The 24,220-nt window shown below is 47.8% G+C and overlaps 1 protein-coding gene across 1 annotated transcript in view; it reads right to left on the bottom strand.

Annotated features, from left to right (window-relative positions):
• The window catches only part of GTPBP6 (GTP binding protein 6), a 128,330-nt gene that overhangs the window by 4,220 nt on the left and 99,890 nt on the right, over positions 1-24,220 (bottom strand). The window contains exon 9 of the mRNA XM_078656170.1: positions 22,736-22,888. Coding sequence (XP_078512296.1) covers positions 22,736-22,888 — 153 coding nt within the window. The remainder of the gene's footprint in view (positions 1-22,735; positions 22,889-24,220) is intronic.

Below are 24,220 nucleotides of genomic sequence, written 5' to 3'. Positions count from 1 at the left end.
CCGTTGTAATCCGTCGTGCCTATTTTTATCCCTCATTTGATTGATTGTTTGACCGAACATTGATCGTTCGGAATTGGTTCTCTTTGGGTTATTCTCTATTCACAAATAAGCACAGAGTCGCCATACTCTGTTTAGTCTTTGCTGATAGTGAAGGATAGGTAGTGCAGACTTTTGTCCCCTTTGTAACCCGTCATGCCTATTTTTGCCCCGTTTGTTGGTAGTTGGTTCAGCCCGGACCGCTTAGAGGTGAATCATCCGGCTCCACTGGAGGGCACCCCTAATAAGGACATGTTTACTAAATATGGACTAGTCGCCGTGGCTTATAGTAAACTGTTCAGAAAAGGGGGAGGTGATGAACAGAGTGTCTGAATTAAGCAGACCACTCTTACCCAGTCCAAAGATCAGGGCTTGATCCATCACCGTTATTTAGCTCACTGCCCCATCCCAGCTCTGGAACTGGCTATATGCAAATTAGTCTGTCCCTGGCCCAGTGCATCATGGGAACAGGGCAGACCAAACTACCAAGCCAATTCTTCACCAGAAGGGAGACAAGCTACCGGGGACCGGTTTCTGGCATTTCAGCCTCGTCGGCCGGCTTGCTTGAATCCTGATGGAGCAGTGAGCAAGGGACTCATGTCTGAGTATACCCTGCCACACCTATAGTGGCCAAAAACGATTCAGAAAAGGGGGTGGTGATGAACATAGTGTCTGAATTAAGCAGACCACTCTTACCCAGTCCAAAGATCAGGGCTTGATCCATCACCGTTATTTAGCTCACTGCCCCATCCCAGCTCAGAACCTGGCTATATGCAAATTAGTCTGTCCCTGGCCCAGTGCATCATGGGAACAGGGCAGACCAAACTACCAAGCCAATTCTTCACCAGAAAGGAGACAAGCTACCGGGGACCGGTTTCTGGCATTTCAGCCCCGTCGGCCCGGCTTGCTTGAATCCTGATGGAGCAGTGAGCAAGGGACTCATGTCTGAGTATACCCTGCCACACCTATAGTGGCCAAAAACGATTCAGAAAAGGGGGTGGTGATGAACAGAGTGCCTGAATTAAGCAGACCACTCTTACCCAGTCCAAAGATCAGGGCTTGATCCATCACCGTTATTTAGCTCACTGCCCCATCCCAGCTCAGAACCTGGCTATATGCAAATTAGTCTGTCCCTGGCCCAGTGCATCATGGGAACAGGGCAGACCAAACTACCAAGCCAATTCTTCACCAGAAAGGAGACAAGCTACCGGGGACCGGTTTCTGGCATTTCAGCCTCGTCGGCCCGGCTTGCTTGAATCCTGATGGAGCAGTGAGCAAGGGACTCATGTCTGAGTATACCCTGCCACACCTATAGTGGCCAAAAACGATTCAGAAAAGGGGGTGGTGATGAACAGAGTGTCTGAATTAAGCAGACCACTCTTACCCAGTCCAAAGATCAGGGCTTGATCCATTGTTGTAAATAATTTTGTCCACCCTAAGCGTGGAAGGGTATACTCAGATGTGAGTCCCTTGCTCATTGCACCATCAGGATTCAAGCAAGCCGGGCCGAAGACGCCTGAAATGGCAGAAACCGGTCCCCGGAAGCTTGTTTCCTTCCCAGTGTAAGAATTGGCTTTTGTAGTCTGGTCTGCCCTGTTCCCATGATGCACTGGGCCAGGGACAGACTAATTTGCATACAGCCAGGTTCTGAAACTGGGATGGTGCAATGAGCTAAAAAACGGTGTTGGATCTAGCCCTGATCTCTTGACTGGGTGAGAGTACTCTGCTTAATTCAGAGACTCTGTCCATCACCACCCCTTGTTGTAAATAATTTTGTCCACCCTAAGCGTGGAAGGGTATACTCAGATGTGAGTCCCTTGCTCATTGCACCATCAGGATTCAAGCAAGCCGGGCCGAAGACGCCTGAAATGGCAGAAACCGGTCCCCGGAAGCTTGTTTCCTTCCCAGTGTAAGAATTGGCTTTTGTAGTCTGGTCTGCCCTGTTCCCATGATGCACTGGGCCAGGGACAGACTAATTTGCATACAGCCAGGTTCTGAAACTGGGATGGTGCAATGAGCTAAAAAACGGTGTTGGATCTAGCCCTGATCTCTTGACTGGGTGAGAGTACTCTGCTTAATTCAGAGCCTCTGTCCATCACCACCCCTTGTTGTAAATAGTTTTGTCCACCCTAAGCGTGGAAGGGTATACTCAGATGTGAGTCCCTTGCTCATTGCACCATCAGGATTCAAGCAAGCCGGGCCGAAGACGCCTGAAATGGCAGAAACCGGTCCCCGGAAGCTTGTTTCCCTCCCAGTGTAAGAATTGGCTTTTGTAGTCTGGTCTGCCCTGTTCCCATGATGCACTGGGCCAGGGACAGACTAATTTGCATACAGCCAGGTTCTGAAACTGGGATGGTGCAATGAGCTAAAAAACGGTGTTGGATCTAGCCCTGATCTCTTGACTGGGTGAGAGTACTCTGCTTAATTCAGAGACTCTGTCCATCACCACCCCTTGTTGTAAATAATTATAGTAAACTGTAGCATAAATACACGAGAAAGGATCAGGAAAGTCAGTGGCCACTGATAGGATCCTTTGATAACGACAAAATAAACGCGCTGGAAACAGCCCTTTATAACAATAAGACAACACCCACTATGCTCGATAGCTTCGGCATGTGGCGAAAAGAAACAGAACAGCGGAAGAAGAGAAATGAGGTCAGGTTAGAAAAGGAATTACGCAAAGCAGCTCACCTAGCCGCTAACAAATTAAAGGAAGAAATAAAAGAAAGAGAGGAAACCAAGCTAAAACAAGATTCCGAATCATCAGGCCAGTGTCCCGTCAGGACACCCTCTACACTTTACCCCGAGCTACCTTCGAAACAGCGAACGAACGATGATTTACTATTAGGTCCCCCGATCATCTACATGCCCCCTCCATATGCCCCTTCCCAACCCTTAGTGCAGCACCCGCAACCCCCACCGACAGGCGAGAGTAGTGTCGGAGCCTCGGTCCTCATGGCCTCTGCGCCGACCGAACCCCTCGTACTCAGCGCAGCGCGAGCAGCGACTTCAGATGATCCCGAAGCTGGGAGGAAAGACCCTGCCAGATCGAATAGATTAAGTAAGGAGGAACGAGCTGGGATCGATAAGATTGTAAAGACACTGGTGGTGCGAAAGGAAAGTGAGGATTATATAACGGATATGTACAATACATATGCCAATAGCCATAAGCGACACTTTGTCGTACGCCTTTGCTATCACACCCTTAATGCCTACGAAGACCGGTACCAAGACAAAGGCCCTGAAAACCTAACGACTCTGTATAGGAAAGTTGACATTGGAGATGAAGGCGAGTGTGATGTGACGGACCTCTTCACGCGTACGCTTGAAGTTTTCCGCCACCTCACTGAATTGAAACCAAACACTACGACTCCTGTAGCGATTGAACCCCGAGTAGACAAGGTTGACACGATGATGCCCATAAAGGAGGCCGCTCCCTACTGGGTTCCCCCACGAGGACAGGGAACACACGACTATATTAACCACCAAGATGCGAGAGGGAGGGTAGTTTACAACTGGGTTTACCAACCATGGGATCGGCAAGACATCCTGACTTTCCGAAAGTCCTTGCCTGATCTGCGAAAGAACCCCACAGCCTTCTATACAGAATTAGCCACCGCTTTGGGTTCGACGATTATGACCCTAGCGGATATCGACTTGTTCTTCGGGTTATGTCTGCCAGCTGATGTGTGGAAGCAAATCCGGAAAGTCGACCACCTTGAGCTGTTCGGACATACCTGGACACAACTCGGTGACGTAGACAAGCAGCGAGAGCCCGGACAGAAACCTTTAAAGGCCATTTTAGATCTGCCCGACAAGATTGTGCAGAAATTGAAAACCTTAGTTCCAGAAAGGAAGGTGGACTGGTCGATAGTAACGGCCTGTCGCCAGAAACCCCAGGAAGACGTATCAGAATACTTCTCCCGGTTTGAAACGGTGTTCTCCGATTACAGCGGCCAGGACATGACCACTGCAACCGGACATCACTTGTTTGTCCAGAACTATGTGAAAGGCCTGACACCAGAAGTTTCGCAGAAACTGCAGACTAGCGAAAGTAGTTGGGCGGCCTCCAAGCCCACAGCTATCCTTCAGATGGCTCAATACTATGAGCGACAGAAGAACGAAAACGATCGAGCGACTGAGAAAAAGAAAAAGGACTTGAAAGAAAGAGTGATGATTGCTCAGTTGCAAGGGGCGACTATAGGAAGGGAACAGTATAGGGGAAACTACCAGTTGAATGCTCCTAGACATCCACCCCCTAGAGACCGCACATCCGCACCTAACGCTCCGCGAACAGACATCGACGAGAACCAATGTGCGTTTTGCAGAGGCTATGGTCATTGGAAGTCTCAATGCCCAATTATGCAAGAAGCACTCAGAAATAGAGACACGAGAGACGTAGCGGGCGGGCCAAAGAATAGAGGACAGGGACGAGGGCACACAAACGACACCAACAATGACAGACCAAGCAGACCGAACACGTTTGACCGTCCCCGGCAGAATCAGTGCCAACAGTCTGACTGCGACAATGCCCACGACTTTGCATAGGACTGCCAAGGGCAAGGGAGGGATCCAGTCGAGCTCTATGTTGACCAGCAAGGCCCTTATGTCACCGCTAAGGTCCTAGGTACGAAATCTCCATTTCTGGTAGATACTGGTGCAACACATAGTGCGTTGTCTAAACGATTGATTCCCAGGGCACCCTTGTCTGGCTCACACATTACATCAATAGGTTTTGATGGAACGCCCTCCACTAATCCCTTGTCCACACCGATCTCTTTCAACTTGGACAATAACACCACTGACACGACGTTTCTGCTCTCTTCCAACACCCCCGATGCCATTATGGGACTTGACTTGTTGAAACATTTTCGAGCTACTATTAGGTGTTCACAAGACGGAGTTCGAGTCATTCTGTACGACAACCCAACACTGCTCAGATCTTGTCGCACACAACGCATGTTTTCCATCACTGACGCTGGCTTGTCCTTACTCGACACCCTACCTCTGTACCTATGGGCAAAGACTGACTCGGACGTAGGACGCATGATGATAGACCCTGTACGCATAACTGTTCGACAGGACGCAGTACTACCCAAACTCCGACAGTATCGGATATCGCCCGAGGGCGAGAAGGCATTGGTAAAAATCATCCAGTCCCTGGTAGATGCAGGAGTGGTAGAAGAAGTAGTTAGCAATGTTTGCAATAGCCCTATCCTACCCATTGTGAAGAAGCAGGGTGAGGAAGATGAAAAAGCGTACCGCTTTATCATCGACCTACGAGAAGTCAACAAAATAGTTGTACCTCAGTACCCTGTAGTCTCAGACATCACCACCATTTTGACCCTGATTCCTTCCACTGCCACCACCTTCACGGTAATCGATCTCAAAAATGCATTCTTCTCCATCCCCATCCACCCAGACAGCCGCTTCCTTTTCGGCTTCACCTTAAAATCCCGCTCATATAGATTTTGTAGAGCACCCCAGGGCTACACTGAAAGTCCAAGCATCTACAGCCAGGCCCTCAAGAGACAACTGGACACAGTCCAGTTACCAGATGGAGTGGTGTTGATACCGTACGTCGATGATATCCTTTTGGCGGCCGACACCACTCCACTTGCACTCACAGCCACCATCCAACTCCTGCACTTCCTCGCGGAAAATGGCCACAAGGTCTCCAAGAAGAAGTTGCAATTCTGCCAACCCCAAGTCACCTACCTAGGCCACCTCTTGTCCAAGGATGGAAGAAAACTCACACCCGATCGAATTCAGGCCATTCTAGAGACCCCTGTCTCTAAAACCCAGAAGCAAGTCCGCTCTCTAGTGGGCCTCACCTCCTTCTGCCGGCAATGGTTGCCAAATTTCAGCCTCATTGTGAAACCACTACTTTCCCTACTGGCTAAAGATGTTCCCTTCCCACTCCCTTGGACCCCTGAATGCCAATCCTCCTTCAAGGAACTACGAGACGCCCTTTGTTCAGCACCCGTCCTAGGAACCCCTGATTATACAAAGCCCTTCTCCCTCTACACTCACGAAAGGGAGGGATGCGCTTTGTCTGTCCTGACTCAAACCATTGGTCCCAAGCAACGCCCATGTGCCTATTTCTCTGCCACTCTTGACCGTGTAGCGAGAGCTTTGCCTGCCTGCCTTCGAGCAGTAGCCGCTGCTGCTGTCTCTATCCGACAAAGTGAGGGGATCGTACTTTCGAATTCCCTCACGGTACTAGTGCCCCATGCTGTTGACACCCTCTTAAACCAGACTAAGACACAGCACCTGACTAGCGCACGACTGACTGGGTACGAACTGACACTGCTTGCACCCCACATCACGTTGAAGAGATGCACCACGCTGAACCCAGCCACCTTGTTGCCTCTGTCCAAGAACGATCCCAATGTGCCCCCTATACATGACTGTCTGACACTCACGGACGAACAGACTAGGAGTAAAGTTGACCTACGAGATACAGCTTTCCCTGATCCTGACGGAGAGCTATGGGTAGATGGCTCGTGCATCAAACTTACCGATGGCACCACCTCCGCTGCGTACGCAGTTACCACGGCCCGAACTGTAGTTGAGACCGCCCGCATCACACAGAAATCTGCACAGGCAGCAGAACTGATTGCCCTCACACGAGCGTGTATCCTAGCAGCAGGGACAACAGCAAACATTTACACGGACAGCCAGTATGCCTTCGGGGTGTTTCATCATTTTGGGCTCCTGTGGAAGGAGAGGGGATTCCTGACCTCACACGGCACACCCATCCTACATGGAGATCTAGTCTCCGCCCTGACTGAAGCGGTTCTCCTTCCCAAACGACTTGCTGTGATCAAATGTCAGGCACACAAAAAGGTGACGGATATCATTGGACAGGGGAATGCACTGGCCGACGTCACCCCCCGGACGACAGCAGAGAATAGGACGACAACACGCATATATGTGACCAGGTCACAAACGGAAAAATGGAAGGACGCTAGGGAGACCATTAGGGACATCCAGATGGCCAGTGCACCACACGAATTGACTGAATGGGCACGGGTGGGACTGAAGGACGATGAAGGCTGCTGGCGTACGAAAGACACTAACAAATGGTTGCTACCAAATTCATACTTGGTCCCTATACTAACAATGGCTCACTCCCCTGCACACATAGGATCTGCCACTATGACCGAACTTGTCTCCCGAGTTTGGCATAACGATAGAATTGCAGACTCAGCCAAACGATTAGTCCAGCAGTGTCTAGTCTGCCTGCAACACAACCCTGGGAAAGGAACTGTCGTACCCCGGGGAGGGTTTGGGGTCCCCAACCATCCATTTGAAGTCCTACAAATGGACTATATCCAGTTAGAGAGATGTCAAGGACTGAAGTATGTACTTGTCGTTGTGTGCGCTTTTAGCAAATGGGTGGAAGCCTACCCGACGCGTGACAACACTGCCATTGCCACCGCAAAAGTACTACTGAAAGAGTTCTTCCCTCGCTACGGCCTTTGTCGTATTTTATGGAGTGACAATGGCCCCCATTTTGTAGCCGAGGTTATCCAGCTCATCCTGAAAGGACTGGGGGTACGACAGAAATTCCACGCAGTTTTCCACCCCCAATCTGCTGGACTGGTCGAACGGCACAATGCCACATTGAAACTAAAGCTGGCGAAAATAGTGGCTACTACAGGACTAAAATGGCCAGACGCCCTTCCTCTGGCATTGCTGTCGATGCGTTCCACCCCCACCAAACACCACTTGACCCCTTACGAGGTCGTTTTCGGCCAGCCCATGAGTATCTGGTCTGCACCCAAACCGACATCTATCCACGACGTCCCGGACGTCCTAATGTCTGACTTTCTGTATAACCTAACTAAAACACTGTCTGTTATTCATCATCAGGTGCTGCAGGCCATCCCCGATGCTTCCAGGGGCCCCGGACATACCATCCAGCCTGGAGATTTCGTCTTGAATCGGAACTTCCAACGGGAGAAGAGTCTGGAAGCCCCCTGGACGGGCCCCTGGCAAGTTTTGATCACCACCCGAACAGCTCTTCGAGTGGAGGGGAGGCGAAACTGGCTGCACGCACATCACTGCAAGAAGATCTCTCCGACCCTGACAGCGACCGAAGACGTAGCCACCCAAGAAGAGCTCCTGAACAAAGACCGACCATCCCTGAGCTGCTACCCTGAAACAGAGACACTCGAATTGGCAAAATTCCCTGATCCCACTGTGCCATCCAGAGAAGGGTATAACCTGCGACGAAAGGAGGGAGCTTCGGCTAAGCAGACCACTGACTAAGTTACAATTCTCAGAACGGCGGCCTAACACTACTAAGGCTGCCCGGAGAGAAGCCAAACGAAGTTTGTGGTTCTGCCCGCTACCGAGCCCCTTGAAAATTATGGAAGCGCCCGATACGAAGATGATGGAAGCAACCGGACATCCGAAGACCCACTACAGAAGCTCGAAGACAAACAGGTTACACAGCTCAAAGACTATTGCCCTCTTTATCGCTCTTCTCTTTTGCCTCCTCCTCATGACTACCCTCTGGATTGTGGAAGAGAGCGCCCCGGCTCATAAGACATTTCTCGCAACTGCACAGCCTACCACCATGAAAGAACACTACCAGGTTTCTCTTTCACCCCAATTCCGAGAAAGACGTAAGGAGTTCTGGAACAACTCCTTCGTACAGTTGCTGCACCAACACAACCTTGCAGCCAATGCCACTAACTGCTGGATTTGTGGATTGATACCACATGCCGCTGGACATTCCATCCCTTTCATCCCTTCGCCTTTTTCTATCCATGGTTCCTGCCTTGCTTGGCTGATCCTCTTGCAAGAGAGTTACAAGGACAATACCACTTCCAGCGAAACTATGTCACACTTTTATCATGGGGTCTGGCTGAACAAAACAGGAAGAGACGCTGCTCCTTTTTGCCCTCTGACATCCAACACCTCCGTTCACCTGGATATCCCTGCTAAAGAGCGAATCGAGATGCAGGTATTCAACAATCCAGTCAGACCCACCTTCTCCTATCTCCGGAAACGAACAGCTGCCACCCTAACTGTAGCCCTATCTGTCGTCAATGTCTCAGGCCTCGTATGCATCACAGGCCATGGGACACAAATGGTGGCCCACAGCATTTGCCACATCACCAGAACTTTGTACTCAACCGACCCACCCTCTTTTGTCACCTCTCCAAACATGTACTTCGTCTGTGGTACAAAAGCCTACACCTGGCTCCCAAAGGGCTGGGGAGGTACCTGCTACATAGCCTTCATCCTTCCTCCAACCTATGTGGCTCCGGCAAACCATCACCGACAGAGACGAGCAAAGGACATCGAGCAGGCCGACTCCACTGGAGCACAATTCTTGGATGCAATGAAAGGACTTGTTCCACTTTGGGGTCCGATGGCGAACAGTCGTGCCATTCGACATTTATCCCAGGCAGTCGAGACAACGATGAACATTACAGCTGGTATCCTCACAAACAATACAGCCGAGCTTCAAGTGGTCCGCCTGGTGACTCTTCAAAACCGCCTTGTCCTAGATGTGCTTCTGGCGGACCGTGGAGGAGCATGTCGTATCATCGGGTCCAGCTGTTGTACCTACATACCAGACAATTCACCCTCCGTTTACAAGGCCATCGAACACCTCCACAGACTCTCCTCAGAAGTTCATCAGGAACAGGAAGGATGGTCGCTTGGGAGTTGGTTATGGAGTGCTGTAAAGGACTGGGGGTGGAGGTTGCTCATGATTGTACTGATACCAAACGTTGTAATATGCGGACTCTGCCTGGGTATTCAATGCTTGCCACCTCTGTGCTCACTTTTGACTAACTGTATCTGCCGTAAGACTCTGGACTTTGAAACGGAACGCATGAAAGCCTTGTATGACCTTGAAATAAGAAATATAATGGGGATTGACGTAAATTGACAAGTTGGCTAGATATGTTGAAACGGGAGGACTTTTAAAATCTAGACTGTGGCGTAAACATTATCGGCGCCATCTTGTCCCTTTTCAGACTCGTACGTGCGCGTAAGCAGCAGCCATTTTGAATGTCATGGCCTCTCTGTCCACTGTCGATAGCCAGCACGTCTCTCCCCCTCATTCTCAGGCCTCGCAAGCGTCCCCCGCGCTCTGATAGCCCCCGATCTCACCTGCCTGAGCCATAAACACACCTCCAACGCGACCCTGTCTCAGAGCCACATCCCGTGCTGAACCCTCACACTCCTTTCATCTCATTTTCCATTGATAAACCTCTTCCTCCTCGTCCATTGTCTGAACCGTTCCCAGGCCACCACCTTGCCCTGCAGCTGCAGTTTATTGCCCCTACTGTAGGAACTCACCCCACATCAGAGGAGCGGGGATTAATCAATGCTTTCACACCCCTAGATCCGACCGGTCGCCCCCATTCCCGTTCCCAGCGGAATGTCCAGCTGCGCGATTGCCATCACATGCTGGGATCGGGGTGGGAACTCTACTGTAGATGTGTGTGGGAACGGGCCTGGACCGGGGATTCCGAGGATGTCATGCTGTACTTCAAAGTAATATTACGGATGCAATGTAGGCAATAAAACCATAAAACTGTGTATAAGAGGCCAGGCCTTGGAGATGCGGCTAGAGCACCCCGAGAAGATACCCTGTTGTCTGATTTGACGTGTTCTGCTCCGTCGGAATAAACTCCTGTTTCCTGCCTTCCAGTCTCCAGCGCCTGCCTCTTTATTTGGTAACCGCGAGTTGGGTGAGAGGCGGCTAACGCTGGGCAAACCTTGAAAAGGGGTAATCGACCTGACCTGCCTGACCCTTTTTCTACATCACCATGTGCTTCTGTGCCTCTCCCTTGGTGACCATTTTGCTAAGTCTCACCACCTGCTTCTCTGCCTGTCCTGTGTTGTTTCCATCCCCTGTATTACTTTCCTCCTGTCACTCAGGGGCACCACAACATCACTCAGGGGCACCACAACATCCCTATGCGCTACCACAGCATCACTGAGTGCCACAGCATCACTCGTCGCCACCACAGCATCAATCTGTGCAACCATTCAACAACTGGTTCAAATATGTTCTCTCAATGTTTCAAGCTTTATTACAAATGTCACAAAAAGATGTTCATATTTCACTTCTGTTCTTGGATTTTCGTCACAATAAAATACACTGAACATAACCTTCACAAAAGTTATTTACAAAAGTTTAAGCTATTGCCATTATAAATTACAATAACTTTTATTTAAGTATTAATTATTTTAAAAAAATAAAAGCCATTGTTATTTGTAATATCAATACATCTAAGTCACGTAAATACAAAACATGTTACATTACAAATGCTATAGGTGTCACATTTGCAAAAGTTAAAAGTATTGGCATTGTAAATGACAAAGCTATTAATTTCGCTATTTTCAAAACCAACACATAAATAAAAAAATTGTCATTTACAATACCAATAGTTCAAACTTTCCTAATGCGAGACCTATTGCATTGCATCATATGTCCTCTTCTTCCCTTAAAAGTGCCAGCTACCCACACACAGGGCCATATTTGTGGCAAAGTAACGCAACGCAGCAAGTCACTTTGCTGCGTTACAGGGAAAGGGCAGGAGCGCACCGTATTTAAAAGAATACAGCGCATTCCTGCCTTTGTCCCTGCGCTGGTGCAGTTTCAGCTGTCAAAGACCAGTGCGGGCACCCTTGCAGAAGAAGAAGAAGAAGAAGAAGAAGAAGAAGGTTCTTAATAAAGCGCACTGCGACCAAGCGGCTTCCTGGCGCTGAAAGTAGAGAGCTAAGGAGAATGGAATTTTCCAAAAGGAGATCAGCCGGAGTACGCTATGGAGAACAGGTGAGTCTTGAGGGCTTTGCGGAATTGGGAGTAGACTGGGATAGACCTGATTGGCAGAGGGAGGCTGTGCCAGAAACGGGGAGCTAATACAGAGAATCTGGTGCCTCCAGTTTTAGATCTACGAAACCGCGGAACATTAAGAAGGGATTGATTGGAGGAGCGAAGGGCACAGTTGGGAGTGTAGGGGATGATGAGAGAATTGATGAAAGCTGGGGCAGTACGAGTACGGGCCATAAAGGCCAGGCAACCCATCTTAAAGAGAGATCTCTGACAGATGGGGAGCCAGTGAAGGGATTTCAGAACAGGCGTGGTGTGAGAGGATTTGGGCAGGTGATGGATAAGTCGAGCGGCCTGATACTGAATGGCCTGCAGTCGGCGTGGTTCGTAGGCCGGGATGCCCACGTTCAGACTGTTCCCGTAATCAAGACGGGAGAGAATCATTGCCAACATGATAAGTTTGAGGGTATCGGAGGAAAAGAAACGGGACACTTTCCGGATAATGCGGAGGGAGAGGAAGCAGGAAGAAACAACAGAGCCAATCTGGGCATGCATGGAGAGGTCCCGACTGACTTTAATACCCAAGGTCTTTGCCGAGGCCGCCGGTACGGGCGGGGGGCCGAAGATGGGAGGCCAAAAGGCGGCCGACCAAGGGGAGATGGTATGGCCAGGCAGGACCAACTCCGTCTTGTCCAGATTAAGCTTGAGTTGACTACAGTTCATCCACTACGAGATGAAAACAAGAGTGGAGTGGAATTTAGGTAGGGAGTGCAAGGGAGAGGAAAGGTCAAAAACTAGCTGGAGGTCATCCGCATAGTTATATCCGGAGACCCCATGTCAAGGAGGGAAAGAATAAGGGGACGAATGTAAAGATTAAAAAGAAGAGGGGACAAGGAGGAACCTTGGGGGACCCCACAGGGGACCAAGCGGGTTGGGGCAGTGTGGCCAGAGAGATGGACAGCCCGAGTCCGTCCTTTATAAAAGGAGGCGAGCCAAGAGAGGGCGGTGCCCCAAACGCACGCTGCGCAGACACGGCCGAGAAGGATGGAATGGTCGACCGTATCAAACGCAGCGGACAGATCGAGGAGCACCAAGGCTTGAGGTAAGTTGGAGTCCGCCTTACTCTTGAGCTCGTCTAGGACGGACAGGACCACTGACTCGGTAGAGTGGGCTGGACGACAACCCGCTTGGTGGGAGGCCAAGAGATGGTTATCCTCAATGAAGGAGGAGAGACAGGAGGTAATGTAGCTCTCCAATATCTTCCCAAGGTAAGGGAGAAGGGAAATGGGTCTGAAATTAGAGGGAAGGGAGGGGTCTGCACCAGGCTTTTTTAAGATGGGGCGAACTATAGCTGATTTGAAAAATTTCGGGACTAGACTTGAGGAAATAGAGGCATTAAGGAGGAAAAGAGGGGGATCGGGGCAGTGAGTGAAAAGCTCTCTCAGAATGCGAGCTGGAGCACAGTCAGCCGGGGAGCCTGACTTCACTTTCTGAAGTAGAGCCAGAAAGGAGTTCAGAGAAATGGGTGAAAACTGATCAAGAAACGAAGAGGACAGGGGAAGTGCAGGGGAAGGAAAAGAAAGAAGGGGTACGTTTGTTAGAGGAATATTAGATTTGATCTTCGCGATCTTCTCTAGAAAGAAGTCGTTAAGAGACAGACAGAGAGCTTGGGAAGGGATAAGGTTAGGATTGGCTCTATCCGAGGCAACTAAGTTGCGGACTATGGAGAAGATTTCCTTAGGTTTGTTGGCTGATAGAGATATTCTCTCCGAAAAATACGTGGTTTTGGCTAAATGAATAGCCTTCTTGTAATTAGCCAAAAGAAGCTTGTATTTGGCTCGCAGTGAGAGACAGTAATTGCGTCTCCAATGGCGTTCGGAACGCCTAAGGTCCAATTTAAGGATTTTCAGCTCGTCTGTGAACCATTTTTGGGCGTCATGGGGGCGGCAGATCTTAACTTTCCTAAGGGGGGCAACCCGATCACAAGTGGAGGACAGCCAATGATTCACAGCGTCTACGAAGATCAAGAGAAAGAGTACCTAGGTCGGGGGGAGAAGCAGTAAGAGAGGTACAGAGAGAGTTGAGATCAACCCGATTCCAATTACGAGCTGTGACATTCTTGGGCAAAGGAAGTTTCTCTTGGGCTCCAAGCTCAATAAGGAATGAGATCAAAAAGTGATCGGACCAGGTGCAGGGGAGGACTGTGGGGGAAAGAATAGTACAACTAGCTGACCATATCTGATCTAAGGTATGGCCATGGACATGGGTGGGGGAGTGAAGGTGAGAAAGGAAGTTAAGACACTGAAGAGTGGCTGAGAAATCTTTGGAGGACAGATCCTCCCTAGGGTCACCCGGCCAATAGTTAAAGTCTCCGAGAAGGAGCACAGAGGAATTATTGACCACAAGCGTGGCCAGTAATTCTTGTAAGACAGGCACAAAGGTAGGCATGTTCTGTGGGGGACGATACATAAGAACTATTGTAATGGGGGCTAAAAGGTTAACTGAGCGGGCAACTAAGAAGTCAATGTCAGGTATGGGAGGATGGGGAAGAAGCTGAAACTGAAGATTAGAACGAATGATCATCGCCACACCCCCACCGGCTTTACCAGCTGGACGATCCGCCCTAAGGGCGTAGTACGAGTCGGGGAGGGCGGACAGCAGATCAGGGAGGGAATCAGCAGCAAACAAAGTCTCTGTAAGAAACAGAAAGTCCGGGGCGTCAGTGTCCAGTAAATTAAAAGGCTCATACTGGTGCTTGCCTGCTGATCTGGTATTAAGCAGGCATGCAGTGGCCGTAATGGGTGAAGGGGAAGGGTTGGGAGCGGGGGGGGGAGGCGCGGGGGGGGGGAACCTGTAACCGGGGAGAGAGCAGCGTGGGTTCAGACGAGGGGAAAGAAGGGACAGAGATGCCCAATGCGACAATGTGCAGAGATAGGGAAGGGGCAATGGACTGAGCTGCATTTAAGGGAAGCAGTTGAGCTGGGGTATAAGTAAGGGCAGGGGCAGGGTGCGTGGCCCCTGGTCCTTGTCGGTCGTTGCCGGGCGCAGACGGGCTTGCCTTTGGCGTGCTGACGGCGCACCCGCTGCGCGTACGGGGAAAGCACATTATTTATAGGAAGGGGCGTGGCCTGTTGGTGGTGGGCGTGGCCAGTGGCCTCTGGGGAATGGCGGCGAAGATGTTGTGGCCCGCTGCAGCGATGCAATCTGCTGCGCGGGAATGCCCAGAGCGTAGAGAGCGAAAGTGCAAGTGCCCAGGAGGGGAAAGTGAGTAGATAAAAACACAATCAACACACAAGTTTTTTTTTAAAAGAGATAACAGTCCTAGCGTTCTCCCGGCTTCCGCCTCAGGAGTTAGATTAGCCTCTGACTCGCGCTAGCATTCAGCGCGTTTAAATGCCTTCGGCGGGGGGACGTGGCCTGTTGTTGGTGGGCATGGCCAGTGGCCTCTGGGGAATGGCGGCGAAGATGTTGTGGCCCGCTGCAGCGATGCAATCTTGCACTATGGTGCCAGGGAGCCTGGGTTGCTTGCAGGGTTTTTTCTGTGCAGGAAGGGGCAACTTACTTCACAAAAACAATCTTGAAAAACATATTCCTCTTTCTAAAGAATAAGGAAGTAACGAGGAGAACTATAGATATTTCTCCTCTTTACGCCTCTCCTGCGTAGGTGTATCTTTTTGACGCATTCCCAGGTCTACCACTTTTGGTAAATCTGGGAATGTGTCAAAAACCATGGCCGACGCAAAGCACATGGAACGCCTACCCAGGGCAGAGCAAGCAGCGATTTGCGCTGCGTTATTTCAGATTTATGAATCCACTTAGGGCCACTTTGCGTGCCTTCATAAATCGCATTTTGGACGTTGCGTGGTGCAGAGGAACACAACTCCACTTATAATTAAGGTCCACAATGTGTATTTTAGTATTCATTAGGGCGACGCCACTATGTAAATCACCTCTGTAATTCCAAAACTCCAGCTGTCTCCCTGAGTGCAGGTTAGGTACCGCGTATTTTATAAAGTTTATTTGTTTCGCTGCAAGGGAAGATTACTAAGTACACTGTCGGCTCCTCGCTCAGGTGCTGTGCTGGGGAAGGGGAGTGTGCAACGCTGCAGACCGGCTTGAGGGAGAAATTCAGTGGCAGCGTTCAAAGCCCTTTCGAGGGCACTGATCAATGCATGGGCGAAGGGGGTGCATTGGTTGTATAGGGATCAAATCTAAAATGATGCGATTTGCTTTCTAGGTAACTACTATATAAGCAGAAAGACAGCTGCTCCAGCACCACCAGTTTTGCCTGTAGTATGCAGGGAAGAATGTGCTAAGAGAAACAGTACTATGTTAAGCTTAAGGAGGACGAGGTCCATTTATCCTGGAATGATTTGAAGGCCATGATAAACAAAGCAGTAGATTGTACAGTAAATGAACGCCAAACTAAGAGTCAAGGATTGGAGCCAGACAATGAACAGGACAGTGTTCTAAGGGGTAGATATTTGCAGGACTCCCACTTACAACACCTGCTGGCACAAAAAAGCGAAACGTTATGGTTTCAGTAAAAAACGCAAAAGAAAGATGAACTTTATGCACAGTACAATGGCACAGTTACAGATGACTTGCCTTTTCCTGATGTAATAAAAAATATTATATGCATGGAATGTAAAGATACATCTAAAGCTAGCATTGTGCACTTTAAAAAAAATCTCACTGAAAACTTTGAAGAACATGTTTCCCAGGTTCATATTATTATGTCATCAATGGCTTCCACCTCTTCTCTGGCCTCAAATGGTAGCACTCTTCTTTATGTTATAGATTGAAAGATGTACGGTACCCTCAAGAGATCCTATGGAGCATCAGACCTGCCATTCTCTCTCTGAGCGTTTGCAAGCTGCAAGGGATCCTATACCAAAGCTAAAACACATGGAACTCTTTGTTGCAATGCCTCTTGGATGTAAAGCTGAATACATTATGATCCACAGCCTCCTCAGCAGAGAAGGCAATTGCAGTCAGACACATTTGTGGATGAAGCCATGGAAACAATGCTGGCCAGAGTTCCTTAGTTCAAAAGCTTCCCTTCAAGTTGTTATGGGACAGGATTAAATGACATGGTTCAAAAATCAGCAGAGAAGAAAATATTGAAACCATTTAAACTCTGCATGGGGGAAATAATTTCTCCCAAAATGGCCAACTCAAGATTGACAAGACCATATTTATTTATTTATTTTATTTTTGGAGTTTTCTATAGCGCTGGCCAGACCCGAGGGTATCGGAGCGCTTTACATTGGGAGTAACAAGTGTGAAATGGTACAGTAAAAATTTTCGCCGGATTCATACAAGTCATCCAGTTTATGGCTGTAGGGATGCTGTAGGGATGAAATCCCAGCTTCAACCCTCTCAGCCCCAGGATCAGAATCAAAGATGACTGTGGAAGTGGGGGTAGAATTGAAGTACTTTGTACCTCAATGGAGTCTGTAGATGCAAGACTCATGGGTGCTGCCCGTAATCAAATATTATTATTGGATACAGTTTAAACACCCTTCACATAAGCATCTGTCCAGCAGAACTCAGTTGCCAAGAGACATTACAAAGAAAAAAGCAATTCTTCAGGGAGCGCACTCCTTATTGTCAAACGTTGTGATAATTCCTGTACCCAAAGACCAGAAGAGAAAAGGGTTTTATTCAATCCCTTTACTCGTACTGGAGACAGATGGAAGGTTTCGCCCAGTATTGGAACTGAAGTGAACAAACACATTTCTTGTGTGCAAAACATTCAGAAAGAGATCGGTAAGTACAATAATTCTCTTGATCGCCAAATGAGATTATCTAACAATGTAAGACTTGACAGATGCATACCGTCATGCGCCAATGCATCCATAAAATTAGGGTTTTTTTAGGTTCACAGTAGAGGACAGCATTTTCAGTTTCAATCTCTCCTATTGTCTTTTTTAAATAATCTTTTTATTAAACCTGCATTGGTACCAATAAACAATACAGAGGTATCAGTCAAGTTATACATTGTAAAGATACACAGGAGTTCACATCATTGCATCATATAGGAGGGGAACATTACGGGGTAATTAGGTCATCTTGTTCAGTACAGCGGGGCGGTACACAAATCTCTACGCGGTGCATATTCCAAGGATTCCATTTCCGGGACCACTTTTTGGGCCACCCCCTGGCTAGATACACCGTTTTCTCTCTAAACATGCTGCAACCAAGGTATTTTTCCCAGGCTTCAAGTGTGGGTGGGAGATTTGAACCCCACAATTGCACTATGTTTCTTTTAGCAACCATGAATCCCAGTGTAGCCCACTGCATCTGGTGAGTGTTCAGGTCTGTGAGCTCCCATATATTCAGGAGAGACCTACGCACTTCTGGATGGAGATGGACATGCAGCACCGCGTTAATTGTGTCATGTGCTCTGCTCCAGTAGGAACTGATATGTTTGCATTCCCAGATGATATGCATAAATGTCCTCACATGACCACAACGCCGTTTGCATTCACCATTGTCGGACCTCCCCATATGCATCAAACGGGGCGCAGTGAGCTATGATCTGTGGAGGATTTTTCTCCTATTGTCTTTTAACGTCACCAAAGTCTTTACAGAGGTATTGGCAACAGTACTGGCAGCGCTACAATTAAAAATAATTTCTATTTTTCTATACCTTGATAATAGTTTATGTACTTCTTCCTTCTCTAGGGTGGAGGGGTGTGTAAAAACTGTATGCAGCAGCCAACAAGAACTGTGCTTCATCTTGAATCTTCAGAAGTTGGAGTTCATCGCGGCTCAAGAGCTCTCTTTAGCACTCAACTTGGAAACATCCACATCTCTCAGAACAGAATCTTGTCCCTCCAGTCTTTCGAATGGCCTGTCTCAACAGCAAGCGTCCACCAGAACTTGGTGGATAGTACAAGGATTAATAGCAGCAATAACAGCGGTGGTTCCTTGGTCTTATTTCTATTTAAAACCATTATGAATCTTCTTTTGGATCACTGGGCCCCAAATTCTAAGGATTACGATCAAATTATTCCAGTCACGCCATATGACTGGTGTCTGGTGAAGGGCAAGGTTCCTTTTTGATATCCAGTCCTACTAACTGCAGATGCCAGTTGTAGGGGTTGGGATGCCACCCAGTGAGATCAGGAAGTAAAGTGTCCACAAATAGAAAGGTCACGTTCTTCTAACTGGACAGAGTTATCAGTGGCATTGAAATCAGTACAAATATTCCACATCCAACTGGAAAACAAAAACCGTGTTGTTAGCATAGACAATCGGTTAAAGTGTTACCTGAATCAATAGAGAGGAACAGAGAGCAAGGACCTATACGCTCACACATTTTCTTTCATGGCCGAGAAAGATGTGGAGGCTTTGAGAGCATTGCAGGTTCAAGGGAAGTTGAACTTCCAAGCCGTCAGCTTGTGTCATTGGTGATGTATAATGTAACCACTCTCAATTCAATTAGATCTGTTCCCCGTTCGGGGTTGCATGAATAGGCATGTTTGCCTTGCAACATAAAGCAGATGCTTCCCATCTTTTGCACAGACACATAAGTGTCCTCAGCACGTGTAGTAGATGCCTTGTCAATTGTATGGCAACAACGGTTATTATATGCTTTTCCTTCAATTGCTCTTCTCCAGAAGGCTATTGAAGAATCAGAGGTTGAAACTGACAGTAATTTTGGTAGTGCCTTTGTGGCCACATCGGCCTTTGTTTCCCCTGTTATTGCCTCTGTCAGTGAAGGGTGATTATCATTTTACAATAGACCTCCCACCTCTTCAACACCCAATCTTGACCCTTTTCAAGTTACATCTAAGACAAGTTCCTTGGAAGCTGAAAGGACAGGCTTGGAGCAATTGGAATGCTCAAAGCAAATAGCCTTAGACATTCAGTCAAGAAGGAAACCTTAAACCTCTCATCTTATACACAGCACTTTAACTCTTTTCAGAAATGGTGTTCAGTAAGAAATCAGAACCCTATTTCTGTAGATCCCTTCCAAATATTACAATTCTTGAAGAATGGGTTCCTTAAGGGATTAGCTCATACCATGTTATCACAGTGGGCAGTAATACAAACGTTTAGAGAAGCAGAGGGTGATATATATCTAAACGTGTCACCAATAGTAGTTATGTTGTTGAAAAGTTTAAGGCTTACAAAGACGGTGGTGCCCAATCTAGTTTCAACATGGGATCTTTCAATTGTTTTGAAGGGTTTACAAGAAAAACCTTTTGAGCCATCAGAATCAGCTAATTTCACCTAATTGGAATAACCTGATCTAGAATTCCAATTTGGTTTTCGCCCAGCCCACGGCACTGAAACTGCTGTGCTCACTGCCATGGAGGAGCTTCGAATGCGCGCAGACAGGGGCCAAGATGTGGCCCTGATTTTATTAGACCTGTCTGCCGCATTCGATACTGTTAATCATGGGATTCTGCTCCAGCGGTTGAGAGAGGCAGGGATCGACGGCTCAGCCCTGATTTGGTTTCACTCCTACCTCAGCGAAAGAAAACAGGCTGTATCCCTTCCCCCTTTCCAATCGGTCTTTTCCCCTGTCCCGCACGGTGTTCCCCAGGGTTCCTCTATCAGCCCGATTCTTTTTAATGTCTACTTGAAACCATTGGTCATGTTAATTAAATCACATAACATGACCACAGTAAACTATGCGGACGACACCCAGCTCCTCTTCTCTTGGGAAGGCGAAGATTCCATCCCCTTGCAAGCCTTCCATGACTGTCTAAGAGACACTGCGAGCTGGTTGCACCAGAACTCCCTCCAGTTCAATGCCTCGAAAACCGAGGTATTGTTCTGTCCTGCGAGTCGTATACCCCACCCTTTGCCCGCTGAGTTCTGGCCCCCGGAAAACTCTAACAACCCGCCACCTGTCACCAGTGTCCGCAACCTGGGCGTCATGCTAAATCACCAACTGAGCATGGAAACGCAGGTCTCAAGAACAGTCGCTACCTGCTCTGGCCTTATGCGCTCACTGCGCAAGGTCTTGCCTTTGCTACCTTCTTCCGCCAGAGCATTAGTAGTCAGGTGTACTATTCTTAGTCGCCTTGACTACTGTAATGGTCTGCTGCTTGAATCTCCTGCGACTCTACTGGACAGACTCCAACGAGTTCAGTCAGCAGCAGCCAAACTGGCTCTCGGCTGGACCAGGAGATCCTCGGCCACGGCTGCACTGGCCGAGCTGCACTGGTTGCCCTTGAAGCAACGTATTGCCTTCAAGGCCCTCTGCCTGGTCTTTAAGGCACTACATGGTGCAGGACCCAGACCTCTTCAACGTTTGTTCTCTTGGTATACCCCCACCAGAACACTCAGGTCCACAACTGCCTGCCTGGCGAGAGTGCCCAGATACAAGAAGGCCAGGATGGGGGGAAGATCGTTCAGAGTAGCTGCAGCCAAGCTGTGGAACAGTCTGCCTGTCGACATTCGTCAAATCCCTCATCTCCTCCCCTTCAGGAAACGAATCAAAACATGGCTCTTTCCTTCACCCCTCTAAACAGGTCAGCCATAATCCATTCCCCCCCCCGTCATTAAACCCCAGGAGTAGCTAACAGCGCCAGGATACCTGCCAGGTGACAGTCGCGCTCTATAAATGTTTTAAATAAAATAAATAATAAATAGAAGATTGGGTGAATTAGAAGCCTGGGTTATCTCATATCTTTACCTTAGGTTTATTTCCAGACTGAATAGTTTTGAGACCAGATCCCTAATTCAGTCCTAAAATCCATTCTTCATTCCATCTTTCACAAGAGAATGACCTATCAGTCTTTGACATAACCACAGATTTTGTAATCCCTTCTTGTCTTGATGTTAAAAGAGGTTTACCACTAGACCGTATGAGAGAGTCTGGGCCAGACTGGCTACCGGGCGTTTTGGCATGCTGCCGAGCTGGGGGCTGATGTCACTGTGGTGGGGGCTAATTTCATTGATGGAGACCAGCGTGGTCTTCGAAATAAACAAAGCAAAACGAATTTCGTTCAGCATACACAGGTTCCCATCAACGAAATCACCCCCCAGCTCGGCAGCATGCCAAAATGCCCGGTAGCCAGTCCGGCCCTGGAGAGAGTTCTGGATTTCTAAGTGCCGTTTTTGTATCTGATAGAGCAGCTAGCATGGGTAAAAAAAATCTCTACGTCCACATTATGAGCAGATATGTATGGAAAGCAATCGAGAGCAATGGCAGAGAAGACACCAAGAAATATTTAGGGCTGCTCTAATAGAGCAGTCTCAGCAACCTCAGCTGAAGTCAGTGGGATGCCTTGGCAGGAATTTTATAGACCAGCAATTTAGTTGACACCTCTAACCTTTGTAAAGCATTACAGAGTAAACCAGAGTCTACAGCTAAAATGTTTGGTTCTGAAATTAAGTTAGCAATACAATAATTGTTGATACTAATTTTCATTTTCTTCATATCGGTGCAAACCTAAATGCTCGGTATATCCTCATATTGTGAGGACTGGAGTGAGGAGGACAGATTATGGGTTAATGAAATAATTATTTGTAATCTTCATTACCCTAATTCATAGTCCTCATCCCTGTTCAATCAGCTCCCTCCCTGGTTGTACATCCAAGAGTTTTGACTGACTTGTTCTATATAGGAGGTTAGGAGGGGGAAGGAGGTTTGGACGGGGAGGGGATTTATATAGCAGTGTTACTTTAATGAACACAAAAATAAACATCATGTGGGTTGCTTGAGCTTTTAGGGTGTGGTAAACACTGTCTGGGAAGCAGTCCTCCTCACATTGTAAGGACTAGGACAAGGAGGACTATGATTCAGGGTGATGAAGGTCACAGTGACATAATTTGTTCATTTGACAACACACTATGAAGGTCATGCATAACTGGCCAACTTCATCCACAGGTTTATTTAAAATACAAATAATTATTTTCACATACCTTAGCTGAGACCCCGTTAAGTCCACTTTTAAGGTCATGATTCGTTTTCCAGTTTGTTTCAATACTACGCTTTCAATTACCTCTTTTAATTTATCCAACCCATATCCATGAAGAGCAGAAATGGGCAAAGCACTTGATTCCATTGCTTCGTACCTAGGCAAAAACAGCACACATAATGATCACACCCTGGCACTGAGATGCTGTAGGAATGGTTCAAATCCACCCACTTTCAATAATACCCAGAAAAGAAAACCGTAAGAAATTCAACTATGGTTTTGTCTGAGCTTGTCAGCACCATGTGCTTCTCTGGAGCATGCTGTATTACTCATGAGACTTCTTTTTAAGGAGATTGCAGTGCAGTGTGAAGTCTGATGATCGGCTGTCTCACCTCCTTGTGTTCCAATCAGTCGACTTTTCTGCCATGGATCCTCTACAAAATGTTTGTAATGCCCCATGTACAGATCACTACAGCTATGCATGAGCTCCTAACTTCTACACCTTATGCATTCATGTAGGTAACATGCGGTCTGCATTTAGTGGAGATAAGAAAAACAAAGATTGAGCATGGAACGAGGTGGTAATTGGAAAAGGTGTTGATAGAGGGATCCCTTTAGTGTCTGACATCTAATCGAGTGAAATAAGGGGAGACAGACAGACGGTGAAGGGACAGGAAAGCGGGATGCGTAGAGGATTAGTTTGTTACTGTAAAGCCACATTACTACTACACCCATAGAACATCACTGGCTTCCCTTGACGTCCGCACCATTTACAAAGTCATTGCAACTATCATCCCTAAATATTTGGCTGTGAATTTCACGATCTCTGCAGACTCTTGGCACTCGGCAGCCAGGACACTATCAGACTGGAGACTATGTACAAAAAAAGAAAAATAAAGCAACAGGCCGCCTCCATCTATGCACCCAGGATCAGGTAAGATTTCACTGTATCCATTAGCACTGCCCCAACCTTCCATCAAATTTAGAGGATTTTAAGAATACTAAATCATGACACAGTAACAGTTCACAAACCAACTACAGCTCCTGTCACTCACTGAGTGTGTCTGTGCCTTTAACTCTGTACAGTGTACTGCAGCCTTTTGGGAAACAGCCTTTAACACACAATCTTTACCAAGTAGGTAAGTATATAAAGTTGATTTTTATATTTACCACTAGGTACTTTACCATGCAGGTAACTATATATGTAAGAAACGGAAAGCAACCTGAAATGAACCTCTCCAAATCATTGATGTATCGCTACCAACATGCTGATCCCACACTTCCCCATGGTCATTGATGAGCACCTGCTCCTCCCACCAGCCCCTATGCAAACAAGCCTAGCTGGGGGCGAAGAAGGTGCCCATGTACTGTGAATCTTTTTAAAAACCTGATTTTTAAAGAGAAAGTAATTGTTATTTATGCACCACTTAATCATCGAGATCGGCATCACAGTGTGTTTATTCAGATTCAATTGCCTACTTTTCAAAAA

The sequence above is a fragment of the Lissotriton helveticus genome, chromosome 8 (genome assembly GCF_964261635.1).
Source record: "Lissotriton helveticus chromosome 8, aLisHel1.1, whole genome shotgun sequence".
Lineage (NCBI taxonomy): Eukaryota > Metazoa > Chordata > Amphibia > Caudata > Salamandridae > Lissotriton > Lissotriton helveticus.
The sequence above is the reverse complement of the archived record's forward strand: the minus strand, read 5'-3'. Positions and strand labels throughout refer to the sequence as shown.